Source organism: Sebastes fasciatus, chromosome 2 (genome assembly GCF_043250625.1).
Source record: "Sebastes fasciatus isolate fSebFas1 chromosome 2, fSebFas1.pri, whole genome shotgun sequence".
Classification (NCBI taxonomy): Eukaryota; Metazoa; Chordata; class Actinopteri; order Perciformes; family Sebastidae; genus Sebastes; species Sebastes fasciatus.
In genome coordinates this window covers 23,318,714-23,331,905 of record NC_133796.1, presented here as the reverse complement: position 1 = coordinate 23,331,905, position 13,192 = coordinate 23,318,714, and the positions used below count along the sequence as shown (strand labels likewise).

Genomic DNA, 13,192 nt, shown 5'->3' with positions numbered 1-13,192 from the left:
CATCTTTGTTTGTGTATAAATGTAGGTAAAGAATATGAGACTCACCTCTGGGTCTTGGCGCTCTCTTCCTGCGGTCTCTGAATGCAGCTCCTGACTGTAGGGCTTCCAGCAAACTATCCATCACGCCTGTCTCATCATTCTCTGAAAAACCCAGGAAGAAAAAGAATGAGGGGGTGTTGGGAGACAGAGGAGAGGTAAAAAGAAACTCAGATAAAGTGTACTTTCTTCTAGTGGTGAGGTTTGCCATACTGATTGCAGCAATTTGAAACTTACAATGTCATGACATTAAATAAACACATGTGATATAAAAAGCCTTGAACAAGCACATATAACACGCAAAGTCAAGTGTTCAATATATTATGGGACTAGTTCCGAACAAATCCAGTAATGCACGAGTCGGCAGGTTCTTGTAGACAACCTGCTGTGCAAATGTGCACCCTGGTGTTTGCATCCTTAAGCGAGGCAGGCATGCATTGCATTGTAGTAGAGTAAAAAATCACAAGAGGTATTAACTTCTGTAGCAATGGAGTCACATATACAGGGACATACAGCGCCCTGTCAAGCTGGAATGGAATACTCAAACCTGGCAACATGGTGTATTTACCCTAGAATACACTTGGCTCAAAACATCAAGTCCTTGCTTTGTAGCGGCAGGGGAACCTCCAGAATGCAGATATATATACTGTAGAAAGGGGAAAGCTTTGAAGATATGACATGTAAATCATGCCCTGTGCTGGTACAGCTGAAAACCCGGCCCTGACACCGGAGGCATAATGATGGACCTGGCTGGTGATTTGCAGTGAAAACAGCCTCCAGTGGATGGGGAGGAAAATAGATAGCAGGTATAAGGGAATGCTGACAGAGAACACAGACTGTCAATAAAAAGTTGATGCTGTGGTTGTCATGCAAATGTGAATGTGTGTGGGTGGGTGTTTTCTTTGCAACGCTGTTTCTGTGTTGCCAATAATATCTGAAGTCTTGCAGATGTGAAGGGCTGTTTGCCTCTGAACTGTACATTTACACGACTCACACATTGGCATGAAAAGCCACACGCTACGATGCAACAACAGTGGTGGTTTTAGTACATTCGACAGCTGGTTTACATTTGCATGCTGTCCATCAATCTCATTCTATAGTTAGTGTCCTTGATACTAGTTTGATAAAAAAAAAAAGAAGTTCTGTAATATAAGATGTTAAAGGTACAATGTGTAGGATGTGGCGACATCTAGTGGTGTGGTTGCAGATTGCAACCAACTGAGTACCCCTCAACTCACTCCTCCCTTAAGACTTCGGTAACGTGAGCCATTGAGTGCAAAACCGTGGTGACGCCGTTCGCCTCACTCAGAGGCCATCCTTACCCTAATAACACTACTTTAGGAGCAACGGAGGTCAGACAGTGGCTGGCAGTACCACGGTTTTGCACTCTGCGGTTCACGTTACTGCAGTTTCACAAGCGTAACAGAGAACTACGGTGAACTTCAGGTAACGTAAAAATGTGAAATGCTCTCCCTAGAGCCAGTGTTTAGTTTGTCCATTCTGGGCTGTGTAGAAACACGGCGGAACAACATGGCGGACTCCGTGAAGAGGACAAGCTCCCTTGGAAGATATGAAGGGCTCATTCAAAGCTAACAAAAACACAATGATTCTTAGTTTCCGGTGATTATACACTAAAGAAAATATAGTCATGAATATTATATTCCATTTCTGCCAATAGATCCCCTGACATGTTGCATACAGTTCCTTTAAAAAAAAAAAAAAAAAAATGTGAAATGTGTGAAAAAAATCTGCAACGTGATGTTAACACAAACCTTGTGTTTCTTTAACAAAATCAAAAAATGTAAAAAAGTACTAACTTTAGGAGACACATTTGAATGTAAGTACTTTTGGCAAGTGCAGCCATCCCACACAGTTGTGCAAGTCTGATCTTTGCAACCACATTGCAGCAAAAAGACATAACCTCTCCTGTGCACCAAAGCTGGTCTGGTCTGACTGTCTTCCCTTCTAATGGTTCTTTCTTTAACCACTGACCAATGATTAAATCACAGATACATTTACTGCATTATTATTGTTATTTTTTGTATTGTAAAGAATAACTGAAATTTAATTGAACCAACACCTGTAAAAGAGAAGCAGATGAAACTCAAACTTTACAATATCAGCAATATTCTGACACTTGCTGACACTATGTGCACTCTTGTTAATATCTGGTACCTCCAAAGTGAATTTCCTTCATCCCCAGGCCCTGACTTTCCCCACAGAAACGAAATTGAGAGCTCCGCTCTGGATTTCTAGTTTCCTGTCACCAACTGAGCTATATGTCTAGTGCTGCTTTACTTAACAAAGGATCCTGTCATTGTGACATGTAATCTAAGATCACAAATTGTGTCTCCACATTTAGTAAAACTGAAATATCAAAATAGATATGTTATATGTTATTAAACCACTGTGTGCTGTATTAAGCATGCATAAAGCCCGGGCCACACAGCGCGCATCATGCTCGCGTGACGGCAACGTCGCGTGTTGTTTTTTATTTCGGCGTCCATGTTAACAGGTTAGAGTGGACACACTGCCCGCATGAGACGCACGTCAGACGCGCGTCAGACGCGCGTCTATTTTATAGAATAGAAGGCTCGCCTATTTTTCACGCTTGCCGCTTACCTCTCGGCTGCGTCTCCCAGCAGCAACAGACAGTGAAGGTGATCTATTGACAGTATATGAGCAAGATTACTACAGTTTCCATGTCTAGACATCTGTAGAATATGTCACTGACCATCAATATTTTACACTTCCTATCTAGATTTCAAAATAAAAGTCCTCTAGCGTTTTTAGTGCACAGAATCATTCATTCATTAACACAATGCTTTTATTCTGAAATACTCTAAATAAAGCAGTTGTCTGCTTGCAGGTTTCCATCAAGTTAATATAGTACAGGCTTTTAATTATGTAAACACTGTAGTAGTCATAGCAGAAACCCTACATATGCTATACATATAATAGACTGGGTTAATAGGTTATAAGAACATCAGGTGATAGTTGGCAGTATTTTTCCAATGCTCTCTCTCTCTCTCTCTCTCTCTCTCTCTCTCTCTCTCTCTCTCTCTCTCTCTCTCTCTCTCTCTCTCTCTCTCTCTCTCTCTCTCTCTCTCTCTCTCTCTCTCTCTCTCTCTCTCTCTCTCTCTCTCTCTCTCTCTCTCTCTCTCTCTCTCTCTCTCTCTCTCTCTCAACAAACACCACGTAACTTTATTGTTCTTTCTTTTAGAGGTGTTATTTAATTCTTTTTAAAGATATTTAATAATAATTTTCGTTTTCTAAAGGTTAACAAATAACGAAACTGTTTATTTTGCTTTGTTTTATAATAATAATAAAAAAAACACTTTACTTATATTTATCATTCTGAAATACTTCAGATGTTTTTCTCCATCAAGGCGCAGTTCAGCAACAAGGTGGTGAAAAGCTCCAAGTTGCCTGAGATGTCGGAACATCAGCATTTATAATGTAAATTGCTGTCCCGCCCCAGATGTAAATTAAGTCGTTTTCGATAAAAGCCGCAACCTGGAATGCTGTAGAACAGGAACCCGAAACCCCCTGGAAATGTTGTTTAAAACTGTGCCAGTCAAAGTGAAGAGGGATTGCTCTTACTACTAATGTATTTATTTATTTTTTTGTATTAATATATAGCCCACAGAAATCCCTCTTCACTGTAAATGAAGAGGGATTTATATATATATATATAGCCCATAGAAATCCCTCCTCATTGTATATATATAAATCCCTCTTCACTGACAGAAAAGAGGGATTTATATGGGCTATATATTAATATTTATGTATGAATTTATTTGCTTGTTTTTAATAATATTTACAAATTACCACACAGTTCTTACCCTTTTTTGTCTTAAATAAATATAAATCACATTTATTATGAAGTTAAATGGCCATTAAAAGGCAAACTCTATGTAGAAAGAAAGGGCTGTCAGCAACAGCAAAAACACAGCTGTCAGGTAGCTCCGGGACGCTCCCGAGACGTGGGTAACTCGCGTCTAGTGTGAACACCCTAGGTGGGCATGACGCGGCCACGACATGACGCTGCCGTCACGCGAGCATGATGCGCGCTGTGTGGCCCCGGTGTAAGACTGATTCATTAGTGTATGATGTGCTAGAAAACTTCATGAGCTTCATAGAGGCCAAGCTGCACCATCAGCCATGGTGTGACTGCAGGGTCCCACCACTGATTTAGTGAAGGCAAGGAGGACATTGCTCTGATTAAGGTTGTGTGTGTTTTTCTCACTCCTTCAATTTTGTCTGACAATTCCCTGTGGAACAATAATACACATCGGAGAAAAAAAAAAATCGAATGCTATGACTTCGACTAGGACTCTGTGATGATACCAGACCCCCTACTGGGCCAAAGGTCATCACCTCCTACATCAACACATGGAGCTCTATTTTTGTGAAATTGGGCACAAGTACAAATTACACGAGTATGGCAATCACATGTTTTGCAAATGTTGGTGAACAGAGAACACATCCCCATGCAGACTGGAAACAAGGGCAGAATGAGTACGTTTTATAGCATACGGTATATTGCCATAAGGTTGAGCTGCATGGGGCCGGCTTCAATAATGGCCAACCATGCAGACGGTGACCCAGACAGGCTGGCTTCCTTTAAGAGAAGAGAGTCCCAGTGTGCAAATGTGCAGCCTCCCAAATATGATTATATTGCAATCAAATACACTGACTTTTAAGTGTATTTGCTAATGCAATCAGATACAGACACTCTGCAATAAATACTCCCTTAATCAAGCTTTTGTTGACAGTGTCATAGAGGTGTTGATACAACTATATATGTATGTAAATGGATATAATAATACCAACTATGATAATGATAGTAGAACACATTTAGGTAATTAGGTTTGGCCAAGGGCCCTTTATCTATTCCTTTTTATTTTATATTGTTCATTGGGGGCACCAAGCGCGGTCTATAGTATGACCTATTAAATAGGGTTAGACACAGCGTTGGTTTGCTGTTCACATGGCGGTATTACATGGTGAATTGTATTTGGGTTGAAATGTACGTCTACAGTAGCATCTTAACCATACCCAAAAGTTTTGCATGTCGTCCAGGAAAGGGAAAATTTAAAATATAATTTGGGGGGGACAAATGTTTTTGGTGGAGGGCTGGTCCACAAGCCCCCTATATGCTGACCCTTAATCTATAGTAAAGTGATGACATCTCATAAGATGTATAAATAAATAATAGTTTTTTTAAGCATCACAGATTGTGACTGAATATACAATTAAACTCTGTTTATTACTAAAACTTATACAACTTATATACCTGCTCTGAATAGAATATATGATTCAGATGTGACGAGTATTCACTTTAAGTCAACATGATCAAAAAGTCTACATGAAGATGGTTTTGATTGTCATTTGTCAAGATTGACAAGAAAATGTGTAAAATGTCCAGTCCTGCTCTCGAATGAAATCAAAAGCCCCTCATCTGAGAACATGTTCGAGTGTGTGATCTGTTTTAAATATGTACAGAAGCAGATAGCGTCGGTCTGTTTCAAAAGTTAGTAATGAGCACTGGGGTTGCAGTCAGTGATCAACCTTTGAAGCTTGTCACCTCCGTCAGATGCCTACAAGCTCTTCTCCTCATCTCCTTCAAAAGGAGACTCTTTCATGAGCCCTTAACTACAAACACTACAGTCACACTGTACCATGGGGCGTGCAAACTGACATTTTCATCTTCTTTTATGCATACAGTACCATGCGGCACCATGGTGGGTTTACTTCAAACCTAAAAAAACTGCCAATCATCTCTACACTACATGGTCCCTTTACAGCAGCAAACCCTGAAGCTCCTGTATTAAGGGCAGAGGGTCCCCGGGGCGGTGGGCGGTGATTGTGCCCAAACCCCACACCAAGCTGCGACTACAAACGCACACATACGGTGGATTTATCATGGCCCACTTCCTTGCCTGCCTGCCTGCTTCTACTGTATGGGTGCATTTGTTGTGCTTTTCATTCGCAACAGTTGCATTCCTCCCCTGGCTGATGTGTGCCCAGTTCTTCATCATTACACTGAGCGGAGAGGCAGCGCGGATTTCTGAGCTAAAGCTACGCTCTTCGACGTCCAAATTTGTCTCCGCCGCTGTGGCAATTCATCACAGGTAGCAAGCTTTACGCTCCCCACAACACACATAGACACGTACGCAAAAAAAAATACAGACAGCACACAGAAAACACACAAAAAGGAGCAGATCAATCTATTGCAACCTGCAATGTGTGCCTTCCCGTGTAGTACTCCGTTTGACTCCAACCCACAAGAACATGAAACACTTTGTGTGCCTCAGGAGGCAAGGAAAAAGAAGCCCACTCAGATCTCCCGCCTCAGGAATATACAGGAGCAAAAACAGTCCAATTTTACACATCAATCAGAAGCAACTCAGACAGGCCGAGACAGAAAACTGCTTTATACCATGTAGACAAGAGGTGCTTCCAGACAGCCCAACACTGGAAATCATAACACATATTTATATACTCACACCCACATGCTCACAAACTTAGAGAGAGATCACAGACGTGTCACATGGATAGTAATGGAGGAGGAACACATGGCAGAGGAATATTAGTCAAGCTAGTAGCTGTGAAATGGGTTTGAAACAGTCATTCAGCTTGTGAAAGGTTGTGCTGAGGAGGATGTGGCAAGAGAACAAAGACTAGTGAGAGGAACGGGACAGTGAAGAGTGGTATCCCAGCTTTGGCAGTAAAGCTACTGATTGGTGCTTTGATGTGCACAATTCGCCTGCCTATTTCTATTCTGCTGCATCTGGGATCAGAGCTCTCATGACAGGTGTGCAATGTGCACAGAGGCTTTTTCGCTTTAACTTTCACAAAGAATGAAAACACTCTCACAAACCAGTCCAGGCCGTACTGATGTCTATTTATTTAAATGTGCAATGTGTACGATATGGCCAGAATTTGAGTTTAAAAACATTCCAAAAATGTAGGGCTGCAACTAACGATTATTTTCATTGTTGATTAATCTGTCCATTATTTTCTCGATTAATGGATTAGTTGTTAGAGCTATGAAATGCCAGAAAATGGTAAAACATGTTGATCAGTGTTTCCCAAAGCCCAAGATGACGTCCTCAAATGTCTTGTTTTGTCCACAACTCAAAGATATTCTATTTACTGTCAGTAAGGAGTAAATAAACCTGAAAATATTCACATTTAAGAAGCTGGAATCAGAGAATTTTGACTTTTTTATCTTAAAAAATTACTCAAACCGATTAATCGATTATCAAATTAATTGGCGATTAATTTAATAGTTGACAACTAATCGATTAATCATTGCAGCTCAGAAAAAAATTAACATTATCAACAGAATGTGAAGAGGTTACAGTATTGACATGATAAGACGTCTATGTATTGTGTTGTAGAGATATCTACTGAAATGAGCATGCTAACAGACTAGCCCTGTCTTGTAATACCACTCGTACCAATCCTCGCGAGGCGATAGTGAGTCACTTTAGTGCTGCGTATGTTTTGATAGTTTGTTTATTGGATTAAATTCTAAGTGGAAGAGACGTGAAAGCGTCTTGTGTTTTCGTTTCGTTCTCCCCGCCGCCGGTTAGACCCAGCGCTCCACCAGCGCTCCACCAGCGCTCCACCAGCGCTCCACCAGCGCTCCACCAGCGCTCCACCAGCGCTCCACCAGCCCACTGTGACTCCTGGTGCTGGGGTTTGTGCTGGCTGAATTTCATTTACTGCAGCCGGTGAGTGGGGGTTCCTCTACCGGAGATGCCGCATGCTCTCCTCCCGGCGAGGAGGATGATTTTTTGTTTTTTTAAAGCGGATGACTGTAAATTTAGATGGTAGGTACCCAGCAGTAGAGGTGAAATGCTGCCCCCTATTTCTTTGGAGCAGGTGGCTAGACATTACACATTGCACCTTTAAAGAACAGTGTAAGAGTGTCTACCTTGTATACACATCTTCTTCATTGCGGCTCTACAGTAAGCTCTAAGTAGTTGTGAAAGATAACAGGAAGTGAGCCGAATGAGCTCTATTGTGGTGTGTCTAGCTTGACTGTCCTCTTTGTTGGGGGTGAGGGGGGGGATAAATAAATGTGTGGAAATATGTGGTTAGATGTACAAATGGAGATGTACAAGTGTAAAAGTCAGATCAACAAACAGAAGAAAGCAGAAAGCTGTTTACTCTACAACAAAACAAAAGAGTAAACTCTGGGAGAAGCATCAAGACGAAGCTTAACCTCCACCTCTGGGAAAAGACTAGTTATCCTCCTGTCTGTAGTGAAACTTCAGCCATCTATTTAATCAGAGCCTGTTCAGACTGGTGTTTTCCATTGTCTGGACATGCAGTCTGTGTGTGTGTGTGTGTGTGTGTGTGTGTGTGTGTGTGTGTGTGTGTGTGTGTGTGTGTGTGTGTGTGTGTGTGTCTACACTCCATTCAGACCCGGACTGATGCCTCCCGCCACTTCACTCAACAGGAAGTGGCACTTATCAGGACAATGACCCGGTTGTAGCCGTGTGTAGCAGAGGTGGGCCGGAGCAAGGCACGAAATAGGGTCAATTGGGCTGGGATGGAAAAGCTAAGAAGAGAAAATGACATGCCTGAGTACAATGAATGCAGGCCGACCACTGTGTTCCCTTGGACACTTAGACGACAAATGGTGCAATAAGGCCAGTCAGTCCCCTCTCTCTCTATTGAATACCCCCTGTTCCACTTTGCTGATGCTCTGAACAGCAAGTAGCCAAGCCATTCACCGGATGATGAATAGGGATGAACAAATGACCACGCCACGCATCATAACCAGCTAATAAATATTGTAATAGCTGACCATCCTCGCAACTGTTGAATAGAGTAAAGAAAAAAATCAGTCTTTGCTGCTGCACGTCAAATTTCCCATGTGTTACAAGTGGCACCTTAGCCAAGGAGCACACAATAACCTAAGCTAAAAACCTATAAATCCAATAACCTGTTATAAATCCATACATTCATAGCGATGCCCCGTAAAGTGATCATTCGCCCATTAGAAACTGGGGGTCAGGTCTCCCACAAGGGGTTGTGAGATGATAACCAGGGTAGGAAAACGAAAAAAAAAAAAAAAAATCCCACTACACACTTTACTTTTGGCTTTTTCCCTAGTGTTTGCTTTTTTCTTTTTAAAATTTACATGTGTATAGTTTTACCCCCTCAGGCCTCTAAAAATTATTCCAAGTCAGTTAGTGTGTGAAAATCACAACTTATGGGCATGCACTCTACAGTATGGTGGGGGGACGCAAGAAGATATAGCTTTGTATTGTATATTTGTATTAAGATGTCACAAGCAGAACATGTTGGAAACCGGTGGATTTCAGCAATCTGTTAAAGGCAGTCATATTGAAATTTTACCATTTATAGTTTCTATGCTCTGCTGCAGGATGTAGTAAAAAGTCAAAATGGATTTCAAATAGGAATCAGAATGATGGGCAAATGAAAGGAGAAGGGAAAAATATATGCAATCTGAGTCAGTCCAAGAAAACGTCATCAGTCCACCATGACTGATGAAGAAGTGCCTTTTGAACACCCCTATATACTATAGCAGCCAAAAACAACAAAAAATGCTGGCTATTTGATAAATACGGGAAGCAATCTGGATCCTCATCCTTTCATTCAACTGATGTTGTCTTTGATTGAACTTCATGTGGAATATTGCTGATCAAAAAATGTAAAAGCGGTAAAAATTCCTATGTTTAAGAAGACACAAGCCGATCCGGCTCTAAAAGATAGCAGAGTAAATAACATCAAACCCTCACAAACACAACACTTTGAAGAGTAACTGCTCCCACTCTGCACCAACAATCTGGCTTGCACTACCAACTGGTGGTGAAAACATGCTTTCTCCACACCCTGTGCTGCACTGATGTACTGTGGCACTAAATTACCATGCTACAACACAGTTGGGTTCAACAGAAATGGATTTATAAACAAGGGTAAACAGACTTAATTATACCTTTCACACCACAGAGGCCAGTGCAGTTATGTTTTAACAATAACTGGCTTTACTTTGGGTCCAACACATTCACACCTCATGAAACATAACGGACCAGCACTCAGTGAACATTAGGGCTGGGTCCAAAATGGCAAACTCTGCACTACATACTCAACAGGTGTACTATCGTTCAACATACTTTTGTGTGAATAAACAGTAATATGTTTCTTTTCGGACGTACTGAGCAGTAATTTGAGTCGTCACTTCCTGCCAGCCTCCTTACCGGTTGGAGACGTGTAACCATGGTAACCCGTGCCAACCTCATGTGACCAAATTTGTGGGACTCAAAGTCTGAACTAATTAAAAAAATATATTAACTTGAGTAAATTGAAGAGTTACAGAGCTGTCCGTCAACGTCCGTTATGAACGTTGTCGTCACTATCGCATTGCATTGTGGGATATTTATGCCGCCGTGGAGTCCAGCGTTGTATACTGTAATATTTCACCGGAAATAGTATGCAATTCACATACTGTTGGTTTCATACAAAGGTTTCGGACATACTAAAACATGTCAGACTGTTTAAGCATGTTAGTATGGAATTTTGGACGCAACCTAGGACATTGTTAGCCTAGTTGCCCATAGCAACACAGGGAACCAGCCCACTGTCTGGTGCAATCCCAACCAAATTGTCAGTTGATTATAACAGTAAAGGTATGAGGAATAGAACAGTATCAAATGCAAACCAACTATATGAGCACCACTATACTAAGGCATGATACAGAGGACATTACTTTGCCTATACACTGCAAATTCTCCAGAGTTAAATATGCCTTGTCAAAGTATATTAACTCCTTCAGAGTTATTACAACAACAGCCGGAGTAACATACCCTCCAGTGTAGGTGAAAATATTCAGAGTTAAAAATGTTCGGTGTAAAATATACATTGTCAAAGTCCATGGACTCTTTCAGAGTTATTACAACAACAGCTAGAGTAAGATACACCCCAGTGTTGGTGAAAGTGTTCAGAGTTACAAGACTGGTGTATTCTAGAGAGTACTCTCCAGAGTACAGAGTGCTCTGTACTCTGGAGAGCGCTCTGTACTCTGGAGAGCACTCTGTACTCTGGAGAGCTCCTCTCCTCCTCCTCATTTCAAAACGGACCAAGATGTTCTCAGCGCCATTTTGCACTACTTGAAAGACTGAGGTAAGTTTCTCTTAATCACTTATTAAACCAAATTTGAGCATTTCAGCAGAAGCAGCATTTAAGGATAACTTTATATTGATGTTCAACATTCACTCCAGCTGGTTTTGTGTCTTAAAATACTGAGTTACACAGAGCTAACGTGACCATGTGGAAGGCTAGCTAAAATGTGTCAGCAACATTAAGCCAATTAACGCTGACCAGCTAATGTCAAACTATACTTGTAATGTCGGCAAGTCGCAATGTGGAGCAGTGACAGTTGTGTTCTTATTAATGTCCATAGATTACAGTAAAACACAAAGACTGCATGTGTAGGGAGTTGGCTGAACTAGCTAACTAGCTAACAAGCTATCCGGGGCTAACAGCTAACACGTGGCGGGTAAACACAAAGTTCTGCATTGCTGATTGATTTCATCATAATATAAGAGAACACAAGCAAAGAATGTCATTTAAAAAGAACTTTACTTATTGCTACTTAGGAGCATGATATTAATATTAACGCAATATTTTGTGATCAGAATTGAGAGACTGTTTATCAAGAATTGAAATGGCTGTTTTTACACATTTTGGTGTTCCTGGTTTGTCTTTGATCACCACTAAAACATCTTCCATGCTGTAAAACCCTGCTATATCATCATGTCTCACAGCAGAACTGTAGAAGAGGTAGAATGGCAGATTGCTGTGAGGCTGATGGCAACGCATTGTGCTAGTTCTTAATTGTCAAAAAGTCTTCTGTAATTCCCTGATATAAGCTAACTGACTTTATTTCCCCTGTATTCCTTTTAATGTTACATGAAATTGTTCTACTTGTTTTTTCAGATATCCCCGTTATGTGCTGTGGTCCAGTGATGGTAAGTATCATTTTAGATAAGTTAATATTAACATTAGTCTATGTTTACACACATGTCAAAATGGTTTCTGCTTGCACGTCTCAGAGACTCCACTCAGTCCAGACACTTACTTTGAATTTGAAATTAGACAAATTCTGATTGTGATTTTTAAAGCCCAAATCGAACAATACGATTATGCCAACAGGAGCTGATGCTACTGTCAGAGTAACTTTGTGTTGTAGATCATAACACAAATTCAGTTTTGCTTTTACAGATACCATCATGTTGATTAAAAACAAAATCAATAACGAACAGAAATATGTCAGGATCAGTGAACCGAGCTTGGAGGAATTCTTGAATGCTGGTAAGCCATCAGTCACACCCTTGATGATGCACGTCATTGTTCTGTTGGTTGAAAATAATTTCCATATCTCACTTTCTGGCAAGCTACCTTTTGGGCATTTCCAGAGGTCACAGCAATCAAGGGCTGACTTGTATTGGTCGGCTTAGTTGAGTTTGTTTCTCACCTAACTGGTATCTAGGGACAACTTTTTTTTAAGATGATTAATGAAAGTTGCCAGACAGCATGATCAGATTGATGGTATGGTATCATATGGTATGACTCCCTGTTTGTGTTTTTTCCCTAAGCTTTCCTGAAGTTCTCCATCCCACCCGTCACCAAAGGCATCAGAGTATATGATGAGACGGGAACTGAGGTGGATACAGACGTCTTTGAAGAAGTAGCACAGCAGCCCAACGCTGGTGTATTTACTATCACATTTGACAACGGTAAACTTCTATCTTAATTCCCATTTCTTTCAGCATAGTCCAATGAATATTGAATAAGACTCAGTTACATGTTAAGGTTGTGATAAACTGACAAATGGTAGGTGTTTATTTTTCTCTCTTCCCTCTCTTTCCTGAACTACACGTAGATTCCCAGGGAACAAGTTCGTCCGGCTCTTCCGAGGGGACAACTTCGTCCGCCAGTCCACTGCTTGATGTCGTAACCAATTCAGTGCTGGATCTTTCAGGCTGCCGCCCTGATGATACGGTCATCCTGAAATTTGTATCCTGCGACTCTGATGATACAGTCATTCTAGATGATGATTACAGCCCTTCCAGAAAACGGCAGAAGGAAGATCAAGATGCCAAACGTGTAA

The 13,192-nt window shown here is 41.1% G+C and overlaps 1 protein-coding gene across 3 annotated transcripts in view; it reads right to left on the bottom strand.

Annotated features, from left to right (window-relative positions):
* LOC141755240 (protein diaphanous homolog 3-like) overlaps positions 1 to 13,192 on the bottom strand; it is a 196,502-nt gene that overhangs the window by 55,341 nt on the left and 127,969 nt on the right. For all 3 annotated transcript variants that reach the window (XM_074614644.1, XM_074614646.1, XM_074614645.1), the window contains one exon: positions 46 to 141. In XM_074614644.1, coding sequence (XP_074470745.1) covers positions 46 to 141 — 96 coding nt within the window. The remainder of the gene's footprint in view (positions 1 to 45; positions 142 to 13,192) is intronic.